Source organism: Marmota flaviventris, chromosome 16 (assembly GCF_047511675.1).
Source record: "Marmota flaviventris isolate mMarFla1 chromosome 16, mMarFla1.hap1, whole genome shotgun sequence".
In the NCBI taxonomy this organism is placed as follows: Eukaryota; Metazoa; Chordata; class Mammalia; order Rodentia; family Sciuridae; genus Marmota; species Marmota flaviventris.
In genome coordinates, this window is record NC_092513.1 from 26,777,819 (window position 1) to 26,790,822 (window position 13,004).

General features: G+C 36.2%; 1 protein-coding gene across 5 annotated transcripts in view; it reads left to right on the forward strand.

Annotated features, from left to right (window-relative positions):
* Window positions 1-13,004, forward strand: part of Pias2 (protein inhibitor of activated STAT 2) — a 92,786-nt gene that overhangs the window by 33,077 nt on the left and 46,705 nt on the right. For all 5 annotated transcript variants that reach the window (XR_011704809.1, XM_071602789.1, XM_071602790.1 and 2 more), the window contains 3 exons: window positions 1,960-2,044; window positions 10,406-10,456; window positions 10,589-10,679. Coding sequence is in view for 4 of the 5 variants with exons in the window: in XM_071602789.1 (XP_071458890.1) it covers window positions 1,960-2,044; window positions 10,406-10,456; window positions 10,589-10,679 (227 nt within the window). In the remaining variant the exon portion in view is untranslated. The remainder of the gene's footprint in view (window positions 1-1,959; window positions 2,045-10,405; window positions 10,457-10,588; window positions 10,680-13,004) is intronic.

Here is a 13,004-nt window from a genome sequence, read left to right on the forward strand (position 1 = left end):
TCTCACTGAGTTGCCTAGTGCCTCCTTAGTCTCCTTTCTCAGCCTACCAAGCCGTTGGGATTACAGGGGTGCGCCACCGTGCCCAGCTAACAACAAATTCTTACAGCTTTTGTTTACCTTAAAAGTTATTTCACTCTGTTTTGGAAAGATACTGAATTTTTGTTGTTTCCTTTTACCACTTTGTTTTAATTTTGGGGGGAACTGGGGATTAAACCCAGAGGGATCATCGAGCTACATTCCCAGCTCTTTTTATTTTTACTTTAAGATAAGGTCTTGCTAAATTACTTAGGGCCTCGCTCAGTTGCTCAGACTGGCCTTGAACTTGGGGATCCTCTGGCCTCAGCCTCCTGAGCTGTTGGGATTACAGACGTGTGCCACCACGCCAGGCTCTTTTCACCACTTTAGAGATGTCTTGTGTCTTGCATTCCTTCTGATGAGAAATAGCTGTTATTTGTAGAATGTTCTTGTTCTTTGCCTGTTTTTAAGATTTTATGGCCATTGATTTTTAGTAGTTTGATTTTTGTGATGTGACTAGGTAGTTTTGTTTGTATTATTTTGCTTGGGGTTTGATTTGAAATCAAGTCATTTTCCTCCTTCAAAATTATGAATTATTCTTTAATTCTCCAAGTGTTTTGTTTGTTGTTCAGTCTTCCATTTTTGCTTTCTAAATAATGCTTTATTTGTATGTAGATCTTTTGAGGTTTCTGGCTGGAGAGACTGGGTGCTCAGGCCATTAACTAAGATAGGAAATGCAGTGTATGCTCACTTGTAGTCTCAAAATAAGTTATTGAATTTCACAACTAAAAGAGGTCATTGGTCATCTTAGCCAAGAGTAAGAGTGAAAAGTTGGGATTCATAAAAGAAAGAAAGGATCAAGTAAGAATTTAAGAAATGAAGAGACTTAAAAGATTGTGCTTGTGTCTTTGTGTTTTATGCCCCATAATTGTGAGGTAGCCTAAAATTGTTTCATTTTTAGGCCTTCAACATAAATAGCATCCGTTTTTCCCCACTTTTTTTAAGAGTAATCTGAGAAAATACCAATCACTTTATGATGATATCTAGGGAGCATAATTGCTATAGCATATTGCTTATGCTTTGTCTCAGTTTATATTTTTCTTAGGTTAATATGACTTATAGTTAAGCCCTCTGACGTTGAATATTCAATTGGCATCTTACTTAGTCTCATGTTCTAGGAAAATTTTGGTCAGATATACACAAGGGGCTGTTTGCCCATTTTTAGGTTGTACTGTAATCAGTACTTGTTGGGAAGCAGAAGACTTAAAATTTCTGTAATAGCTTTTTAAATTTGTTTTGTTTTAACGGGTACTAGAATATCAATGGATAATTCATCACTATTTATCTGTTACACAAATATGTCATGAATCCAACTAGTATGTATAATTATAATGTACCAGTAAAACATTAAAAAAATCTGTTGCAGAACTTTGTGAAGTCATAAATACACTTCAGCTTTTCATATTAGAATTAAGAAGAATGAATTCAGTAGGTAATTTGTAAGCAAATAATTAATACATAATTATTACATAACTTTGAAGTTGTGAGATTTAAATTTTTCAGAGATACTAAATATAAAGCACTAAATACAAAGCACAACAAAGAAATACAAAATACACTTAGATAGAGTTCCCCCAGGGGACAGTTTACTTCCTGAGACTTTTATTAGATGGTACTATTGGAAGGATGAAATGCAATCTTAAAGGATTTTGTTATTTTTAATAGTATATTACAATTTGTGTTTTAGAATAAAGATTAAGTGCTTAAAATAATTAAAACCAAGTTGAAGTGACTTCACTCAAAATTCTAAGATCAGTACAGTTTAGTAATTTCTTGGTCACTAAATTCTTGATTACTTATAATTTTCATTTCAAAATTTTGCAGGTTATTACAGGTGCTGACATCCTTTGATTTGTTATTGAAATAGTCTTTCTTTTTCCCCAGTTCAAAGCAGTATTCAGCGATTTCAAGAGAAGTTTTTTATTTTTGCTCTGACACCTCAACAAGTTAGAGAGATATGCATATCAAGGTAAGAGGAATGCTTGAAGTATGTTTCTTCTTGAATGTTGTATATTGGTCTTTTAGGGCTGCCATAACAAAGGGCTGCACAGAGAGGTTGGCTTAAATAGCAGAAAATTGTTTCTCAAAATTCTGGAGGCTTCTGTTCAAGAGCAAGGTGTTGACAGGTTTGGTTTCTTCTAAGGCCTTTCATTTTAGCTTACCCATTTTGCTGTATCTCCTTACATGACCTTTTCTTTGTACCAGGTATATGCCTGGAGTCTTTTCCTTTTAACACAATCCCTGTTGGTTTAGGGACCCACCCTCAAGACTTCATTTAACCTTAATTGCCTCTTAAAAAAATCTTGTCTTCAAATGCTCACATTGGTAGGGCTTCAGCATGACAATTTTGTGGGTATACTGTCCAGTTCATAACTGTTGGACTATTTCTCTTTTAAGCAAGGGGAGTATACTTTGAAAATTAGTCAAATATTTAATAAATACTCTATATTAGAAACAATTTTAACTTTTGAATTGAAACCTCACTATCTTTTAAATTGTTTAAGTCACATTTGGCAACACATGTTTTTCCTGTTTTGTCAGTGCTGGGAATCAGACACAGTGCCTTTTACATATAGGCAAGCATCTCACCACTGAACTACACCCCTAACTGCGGAGCAGTTTTTTAAATGAAAAATATTTTCCAAATATTAAACATAAAAATTTGTGATAAAAGCCCAAAGGTAGGATGACAATCAACTTCATAATATCAAACTGAAGCATTTTTTAAAGTAAAGTGAGCATAATTAATATTTATTTTTCAATAAGAACAAAAACCTTAAAGTTTAGAGCAAAGTAAGCTAAAAAAATACTGACCAAAAAATTACTTGAAATCTAAAAGCAATTAGAAAAGTACTGTTAACCCTTGCCTATTTTGGAAAATAGAATCTTAAAAGTACACATTTGTAAAGAGTAAATGAACTAAGAGATGTAAAAGGAAAGAGAAGGTAATTTGTAGGGTAAACTTTTCAAATTAAACATAATCATCTTAAAAACTGGAAGCCATGTGTAGCCATTCTTATTTGTAGCCATTGCTGAAGCAGAAGCGGCCAAAATGAAGTTCAACCCTTTGTTCAAAGGTGTCTTAATGCCTCTTCCCATGTTCATCGGATGATTATGTTCTTCCCTCCTTCCTGAGAGCTGAGGCAGAAGCACAAGCACAACTTTTGATCTGTGTGCAATCAAAGGGATAATGAAGTTCAGGTTGTGTGAGGACACTGTAAAGGCTAGCAGATTGGCAAAGTAGTTAGGATTTATAGGAACAGACTTGTCATGTGCATTGAATGTGGCGATGGGAAAAGGCTAATGGCACAAGAGCTGTCCATGTGGGCCTTCACCCCAGCATGGTCATTATCACCAGACTAAAACTGGACAAAGACCGCAAAAAGATCCTGAAATGGAAGGTCAAATCTTGCTAAATAGGAAAGGAAAAGGGCAAATATAAGGAAAAAACAGTTGAGAAGATACAGGAGAGAAGTCTAAAGTTATCTTTTACAATTTTCAAGCTGCTAAAATGAAAAAAAATATATATAATTTTTTGGTGTTAATAATAACTTCTTTATATAAGGTGCTATAGTTTACTAACTTTGGGGGGAAAGTCTATATTTAACATAATTTTATAAGTTTTTTATAGCCGAATGTTGCCATCTTTAATCTGTAAGCTGCATATTAAGTCTCCCTAGGTGGTGGATTCAGATTTATGGACCTTAAACTCTTAAATATGGAGTATCTTGAAAATGGACTGTTGTTATGTAGAAGACTCTGGGACACAACTTTAGATTCTTTGACTAATTATATCATTTTTATTAAAATTATGTGTCTCAACAAAATTCTCAATGATTTTATAATCTGTCCCTGGAAAGTTTGAGGTCCCAAAGAGTAGTGCACACATAGAAAGGGTAACTTGTAGGGATCATAGGGGACATTTAATAAATCAACTAACAATAGACAAAAATCATATTTTATATTATTAGTTCTTAATTTTGTTTTCTTTTGATAAGCTCTTACTTAGGAGCAGTGTTTGTTAAGTGTTCATTAGGTATAAGATGTTTTATATGACATGATCCTTTTCTACCAAGTTTAGTGCAAATTGTAAGAGGAAATCAGCTCATTTTCATAAAGTGTTTGATGCAAGGTGTCATATGAAAAGAACCTGTTTAGTAATGACAGATGAGCTGATTTATAGGAGGGAGAAGATAACTGTTACCTGTGGTAACAGTCTGGGAAAACTTGACTGAGATGTTGGTTGGCTTTGAATAAAGGAGATTAGAGTAAGAGATTTAGAGGTTCATACTTCAAGGTAAATTTTTTAAGCAAATGAGGTGAGGAACACTTGCAAACTGTGCTATTCTAAACGTGTGGGAGAATTTGCTTTAAGTACATAAATATGTAAGTAAACATATCACTTAAAACTCTAGCTGCTTCTGGAGAAAGGAACTAGATAGCTGGGAGCCGAATTATGGGGACTCTTTATATCTTTCTTGTATACCTTTGGTGTTTGGATTATGTGAATATGTTAACTAATAAGAAATGAATGACTAATTTTGGTTTTTTTTTAATACTTATTTTTTAGTTGTAGTTGGACACAATACCTTTATTTTATTTATTTATTCTTATGTGGTGGCTGAGGATCGAACCCAGGGCCTTGCACATGCTAGGTGAGCGCCCTACTGCCGAGTCACAACCTCAACCCATGAATGACTAATTTTAAACTGAAAGTATTAATTGTGTTCTGTAGATAGATGGTGGTGATAGTTGCCCGATGTGAATGTACTTACTGCCACAGACCTGCACTTTTTTTTTTTTTTTTTAAATTTTTTAGTTGTAGTTGGACACAACACTTTTTATTTATTTATTTATATGTGATGCTGAGGTTTGAACCCAGGGCCTTGCTTGTGCTAGGCGAACACTCTGCAGCTGAGCCACAACCCCAGCCCACCAGACCTGCACTCTTAAGAATGATTATAATGGAAAAGTTATTTTTTTATTGTATATTTAACCCTAATATAAAATTTATTTTAAAAGTAGTGGCTGTTTACAATCCCCCCTCAAAAAATAAAGACCACATGCATCACATGTAAATTACAAAGCCTAACCTTTTCAGAGCTACATAGTAAATTGGTAAAAATCCCCTTAGTGCTGCCTGTAGTTTCAGGATTCTGAAGGCTGAGGCAGGAGGATTGCAAGTTCAAGGCCAGCCTCAGTAACTTAGTGAAACTGTCTCAAAATAGAAAAAATAAAGGCTTTGGGATGTAGCTCAGTGTTAAATTGCCCCCTGGGATAAATCTCCAGTTTCCAACCCCCACTGCAAAAAAAAATCCATATAATAAATGGAAGTGAAAGTTTGCTGCCTTTTACCAAGCTTTAATAATTATCAATGTTTTGGCTGTCTATACCTGACTCCCTCCTTCCTTTTTTTCCTGAAGCATTTAAAGCAGATCACAGGCATTATATAATTTAATCCAAAAATATTTCAAGATTCAGCTCTAATTTTGAACATAATCACTGAAATTAATAATTCCTTAATATGGATAATACCCAGTCCATATTCATATTTGCTCAATTGTTTTAGTTTTCAAACAAGGTTCATATATTACTTTTGACTTTAATGTTGATACAATAATATTAACTGTAGACTGCAGATTTTGCTAATTTTTCAACTAATGAACTCTGTTTCTAGATCTCATTTTAAATTACATTTAATTGTGATATCATCTTAATTTTTTTTTTTTTTTTTAGAGAGAGAGAGAATTTTTTTAATGTTTATTTTTTTTTAGTTTTCGGCGGACACAACATCTTTGTTTGTATGTGGTGCTGAGGATCGAACCCAGGCCGCACGCATGCCAGGCGAGCGCGCTACCGCTTGAGCCACATACCCAGCCCTTAATTTCTTTTTTTACTTAGTAAGTTTCTTAGTTTTTCCTTGTCTTTTTGACTTCTGATACTTTTGGAGAGTACTGGTCAGGCATTTTGTTGACTGCCCTCAGTTTCGGTATATGTCTTTTATTTTGTTACTGCTGAAATTTTTGCATTTTTGATATCTCAAGTTATATTCCCTTCTTGGTGTCTCATACCAGGGACTACATAATATTGATCTGTTTTATTTTTGGTGATACTAACTTTGGTTGTTTGGTTAAGGTACTGTGTTCCAGATTTTTGCACTGTAGTTATTGAGTTTCTTATTAATAACTACCTTGGGGGAGATACTTTGAGAGTAGGCATATACTGTTGCTCCTCAGACTTTTGCTCTAGTTCATTATTCATTTGTGAATCTTATCTTCAGCAAAATAGTCGTGTTTCAGTGATGATTTTCTATTGTCCTTATTCTTTTCTACATTGGAGCTTTTCTTTTGTAGGAAAGAACTGTCCCTTCTCCCTTGTTTATGTATGTAGGAATTCATATCAGTGTGGTTTCATAGGTGTTCCATGGATTTAACTCAGTGCCATAGGGATTTATATTGTGGTTCAGTTGTTCTACTTTTGGCTGTTGGTAATTCTTTCAAATTGGTTTTAATGCCCTTTTAATGTTTCTCTCCCTCCTAGATCCACTTTTAAGCACCTTTATACTTTCTGACATCCAAGATACTCCAGGCTTATCTTCTGGTTTTGTGTTCCCCCTGGAATTGGGAATTGATCACTTCTCCACAGCCATGGTTCCCCTCATAATTATAATTATAATTATCACAGTTTCTGCTTTTCAAACAACAACAACAAAAAAGTTTCATTTGCATGCTTGCTTCTTGTGGTAACATTTAACCATGCCTATCCCCATGGTTTTCAAACTTGCTGCATATTAGAGTCAACTGGGGAGCTTTAAGAAAATCCAATCCATGCCAGATACCCAGGATTCATCCCATATCAGTTAAATTAGAATCTCCTAGGATAGACAGTGGTTTTTGTGGTGCTGGAGATCAAACCCATACACATGCATACATACCGTATATGTGCTTTATTATTGAATTATACCTATATCCGCAAAACAGGGATCGTTAAAGCTCTCTAGGCGTTTCCTGTGAGCAAATTTGAAAACCACTGCTGTGTGTCTGACTCTTCCCGTTTGCCTGTAGAGATAATAAGGTCTAGTATAAAGATGTGAATATATTCAGGTTCAGCTAGCTTGCTTCCTTCCTTCCCTTCCTCCTCCTTGCCTGCCTCCTTCCTTGTCTCCCTCCCTTCTTGCCTCCCTCCCTTTTTTCCCTCTTCCCCTCCTCCCTTTGTATTATGTCATGTAAAGATCCATCAGTGAGTGGCCTCAGCTCTCTTCTTGACTTTAGGACTTCCATTTGGTACTACCACATTTCTAATCATTCTTCCTTAGGTCTTCCCATTGACTTTTCCTGCTCATTCTCAGAAATCAATTTGTGATTCTCTTCTTGATACTCTGTGTCAGTTTCTTTGTATGTGCTTTTCTTATTTTTATATTGGAAGTTGAAGATCACCGCTATCTTTCTCCAGTGTCCTTTCTCATTGAGCCTACTTTAATGACCCACAAGCACATCAAACACAGCACACCAGCACATCTAAAATTAAACTTGCCTACTTTTCAGACTTGCTTGTCTTTTGTTCCTTTATGCAGCACATATTTATTGACTTTCTGCTGTAGTCCAGATTGTACTCCATATATCAGTGACACAAACTTGAAAAATAAATTGGCTTCAAGGACATTTTTGTTTGATGTATTTCCTGCTGTAGTCCCCATTCATTGATAGCATTGGGATCTGTCAGGACACAAGGCCTCTTGGTATTATCCCACTGTTCATAGACCATCTCCCATTACTTTGATAACACTGTATTGATTCTTCTCCATCACTTTCCAGAGTTATAACTTAACCATGGAACTCTACTTTTGAAGAAGCTAGTAGAATTTTTAGAGTAATACCAACTAGAAAGTGAATCTTGGCCCAATGCACTGGTCCATGCCTTTAATCCCTGATTTGGGAGCCTTATTCAGGAGGATCACAAGTTCAAAGCCAGCCTCAGCAATTTAGCACGGCCCTAGTGAGAGTCAGTCTCTCTCTCTCTCTCTCTCTCTCTCTCTCTCTCTCTCACACACACACACACACACACACACACACACACGTCTGAGGGTAAAGCTCGGTGGTAAAGTATCATTGGGTTCAGTCTCCAGTAACAACAACAAAAAAGTGAATTTTGGCTTAACCACCTAGGTCTATATGCTGCTGGACTAGTGACTAAACCTCATTCATTCTTATGTATCCAATATGTAAAACTGGAGTAACCACCACCTCAATGGGTCTCTTGAAGAGGGGTGCTATAACTTGCTCTACTTCTCCTTATCCCAATGAGTAGCATCACCAACTATCCCACTGCACTATTCCAAAACCTGAGCACCCACCCAAAAATGCCTCTTCTCTCATTTACTTCCTGTGTTTAGTCAGGCTTTGAGGTCTACTGAATACTTTATGCTGAAGTATCTCTCAGCAGTATTTGTGTTTAAATAGCTTTCAAGTTCTCTTCTTTTGCCTATACAATTGAAATGGTCTCCTAACTTTGGTTCCTAGCTGATCATGTGATCTTTCTAAAGCCTGTTCTGTTTTTTTCTCTTTGGTACTCAAAAACCTGGTAGTGCTGCTTCATCAAGTCCACACTTCATTGCCTGGCAGCTCTTTACATTTTGCTCTGCCCAACTTTTTTTTTTTTTTTTAATCATCTTATCTCCCATTAGTTTTCTCTAGCAACTTATATTCTGAATAGGCTTTCTACTTTTCTAGGCTCATCTCCTGTCATTTCTCTTTTTTTCAGATTATGTTCCCCAACCTAACAAGATACTTAAGGCATTTCTAATTGATCCTCACTTTTCTATTGAGAATCACAACACAAGTGGGGTCACTAAATAGAAATAGGCAGAACCACTGTTGTACAAACCCTATTTGATTGGTCTTCTGATAACTGCCTTGAACTTTCAAGACAAAAATTAAGTTTCCACATTGCTATAGCACTTATCACACTTTTGTTTTGTTATGTGTGTGTATATATATATATATATATATATATATATATATATATATATATATTACCTACTGTCATGAGTCCTTTGAAGCAAATACTGTGTTTTATTTATCTCTGACGCCCCCAGTGCCCAGACGGAAATGTTTCTTGATTTGAATGAGTGGAATAATATGAGTTGCTCAGAAGAGGTCAGTATTGTCTAGGATATGGGAATGTTTTGAAGAGACACTTGAGAACAGTGGAGCCTTTTAGTGGCAAGGAAGACAGTGGGAGGAGAGGAAACACTGGTACTCAGCTGCTCACACTTATTGAGCACAGCTCTTGTGTTAACATGTTTAATCATCACAAGTAGTTTTCTGTCTTTAACAAATACAGAAACCAAAACACAGAAAGGTTAAGTAATTGCCCAAGGTCCTTTAGCTCAGGACCATAAAGCTCATGCTGGTCATTGCTGTGCTTTACTGCCTTCCATCAAGGTAGAGAGTTGGAAACACTGAACAGACTATCTCAGTTAGAATAAAGTGAGGGTAAAATGTACTACTTTAGGTACTACTGTTAATGATCTTTTCTCTGACAAAATGCAAGATTTAGGATAATGACTAAGGATACCTTGTTAACTACAAGGTGTATCCCCAGGTGATCTTGTTACAATGCAGATTCAAATTCCATACATCTGGGATGGGGACAGAGAGTCTGCATTTCTAACAAGCTCCTAAAGATACTAGTGCTACTTTGCTGTGGACTCCATTTTGAATGGCAAGGTTTAGAGAGTTCGGTGCCAGAGGTGTTTTATATAGAACTCTGTTTCTCATCTAGAAAGTGCAAGAGGTTATGTGTATTAATTTGAATACTAATTATGAAGTTGCTATTGTATAGAGAAGTTGATACTGCAAGCATTAGTTCTATATTAGAATAACTTGGGTAGCTGTAAAATGTAATGAGAGACAATACTCAAATCGTAAGAATATCTAGTGAATGGACTTTTATGTTAAACAAGCAAGATCTTCAAGTGATTAGAGTCTTAGAGTGGAGAACTGTTAAGTACAGATTAATTTGTTAATTTTTTTCAGAACCTAGCATATTTCTTTTCATGTTAACAAATGTGTTGTCTATTGAAGTAAATACTGTATTGTCAGAGTTCCTATGAATTGAAAATACCTTAAAATTGCTGAAAAGACATGACTAAAAGTCAATGAGCGTTATCATCAGAGTGTTTTAATTAAGGTTTATACGGTTGCCAGGCTAGATTTCATGTTTTAACAAGTAAGAATAAAAATGAATAATACTTTTTCCCCCCCGGTGATAGTGTTCCTGTGGAATCTTATTCTATATTCTTAACCTATTCTATTTCTCTTTCCAACAGGGATTTTTTGCCAGGTGGTAGGAGAGATTATACAGTCCAAGTTCAGCTGAGGTGAGTTTGAAATTTTCTAACTATAAGTTTACACTTGTTACCTTTGTGTATGTGACCCTGAATTTTAAAACATATAAACATGTTTGGATTCATTATTTAAGAGAGGTTTCTTCTTATTTTTTTTAAATGCAGACTTTGCCTGGCAGAGACAAGTTGTCCTCAAGAAGACAACTATCCCAATAGTCTATGTATAAAAGTAAATGGGAAGCTGTTTCCTTTGCCTGTAAGTTGCTTTTTATTCATAAGATTTTCATGTAAATTTAATGTAAACACTGACAAGGTCTAGAAACAGTGATAGCCACGTACCAATTAATAGTTAGTTCTAGCATCTAGATTAAATATTGCTTTGTCTTTGAGGGATCCATAGCTCCTTAGAGAAATAAATGACTCTTGGAGAGATGGAAAAAAAAAATGAGCCTGGAACTTGTTGTTTTAGAATTTTAGGAAGCTCTGAAAGACTCTTGGGATCATATTAAACAACAGGACTTGGGCACTTAAATATATAGGACAGCGTGTTACGGTGGCTATATGGATTAGCTGAGACTAGCCAGTGGACGTGTGGTGGGATGCAGGGTCTTTTTGAGAGCGGCTAGCCCAAGAGGTATAGAGTTCCAAGCCTGGAACTTGATGTACACACCAGAGGGTTAGGGGAATGCAATGATATTTGACAACCTGTTGTTTAACAGGGAAGCAGCATATGGACTTAGCTGGAATATATACATTGTAAATGTATGCATCCTATTCCTGACCTAATAGATAGTTTTGGAATCTTCAAATCCTTAATCAAGTCTTAAAAATAATATTTAAATTGGTGAACTGTTTTGTATTTTGCACTGAGGCCTGAAGTATATTATTAAATTTGTCAGTTGTACAGAAGGCCAACAAAAGCATTAAAAAAAAAAAAAAAGTATGATCTCTTTGTTAAGCCCTACCAAGTGTTTGCTCTAACTGAAGTATTCTGAGAACAGACCCCCTCCCCCGCCCCATTTTGCTGAGGTGCCATTTCAACAGATCAGACACCATTGCAGCTCTTGAGGAATGAATGGGAAGCTGTTTAGCATTCCTGCTGAGCATGAGACTTGGCTCTGGAGTAAGTATATGAATAATACCTATGAGCAGCTAAGCCCTTGAAATTGAGCTCCCAACTTAAGATAGTCCATGGCTCAGGTTGACGCCAGTAGCTAAAGGAATCTGACTTTTCTTGTTAGGAATGTGTCTCATTCATAGACAGTGGATTTAGAAAACTTGAGAAATACTTGTTCCAGGAGTTTTAAAGAGCTTGAAGACCACTGCATCACAAACTCTTTGTGAAGATGCCTGTGAGACTGAAATCAGTTGGGATAGTCCTATGGGGGTAAAAAAAGGGGGAAAGAGGATGAATAGATATGCTCAGGAACAATTGCTTACATGGTCTCGTATATGTTCAAAGCCAGGTTGGACGTGCCAGTGATGCTGTGTCTGAAATATGTGATGTTTTGTTTAAATTCTTTGGCATTGCTTTAGAAAATATGGAGGCTGCATATGTGTATACACACAAGCCCACAAAATTTTCAGATGGACTAGTCAGTAACATATATGAGGATGATAATCCTCATGGCTGAGATCTTCACCACTGTAGCTCTGAATTTGTCACTCTTGCAGTCCTTTTGAGAGAGAGAAAATTGGGCAGCTAATTATTTCCTCTTTACATTGTTAGTTATTGCTGACTTCTGCCCCAAAGCACCAATTAACCCTTGAGTGCTTATCCTAGGTTATTTGTGAATACATTGACTACTATTTAAAGCACCCTTTGTCTGATGAATTTGGTACTTATCCTGGGAGTTAGGGGTACTTGTGAAGAAGAAGAAATAGAGCAATGGGAGAAAGGCAGAGACATTTTTAAAATTTAAAGGGAGTGGGGAAGCCCTCCTTGACCCAGCTAGGGCCATGCCAAAGAAAATCCTGTTCCAGCCTTTTCCCTGAAAAGGCTTTTTGCCACAGACCCATGAACTCCCATGGAACAACTGACATAAATTCACATGCAATTGATGGAAAACGTCTTAAAATTACTTCTTAATCCACACATGCTATTCATTAAGGTAATGAAATTCATTAAGAACACGAAACAGGATTGTGAGGTTTATGAGAATTATGTGAATATGCTGCAGCCTCAAAAGAAGAAAGCTACAGGGAATGTATAGGAGTGACATTGAACATTGAGTCTCAGGGACCCTGTTCTAATTGTAAGAACCATGAGCAAGCCATAAAGAAGCTTAACATGTATGTAGTCCTTGCCCCTGACCCTGGTTTGTTAAATAACAGATCCCAGAGGGATAAGTTTGACATGGTCATGGAATTTCCCACAAGAGCGCCAAACATATTTGTCGTATGCTGAATCACCTTATTATAATGTCTAGTTATTATAAACCCATGGCATTTGGCCACTATATTGCATATACACAGTAAATGGAATGGGAAATGTAATTTGGATAATACGAAGGAGAAGATTCTCTTGAATCTTCAGGGAAGAAGTATGCAGCTCATAGTGAGGCTTGCATGGTAATGGCCT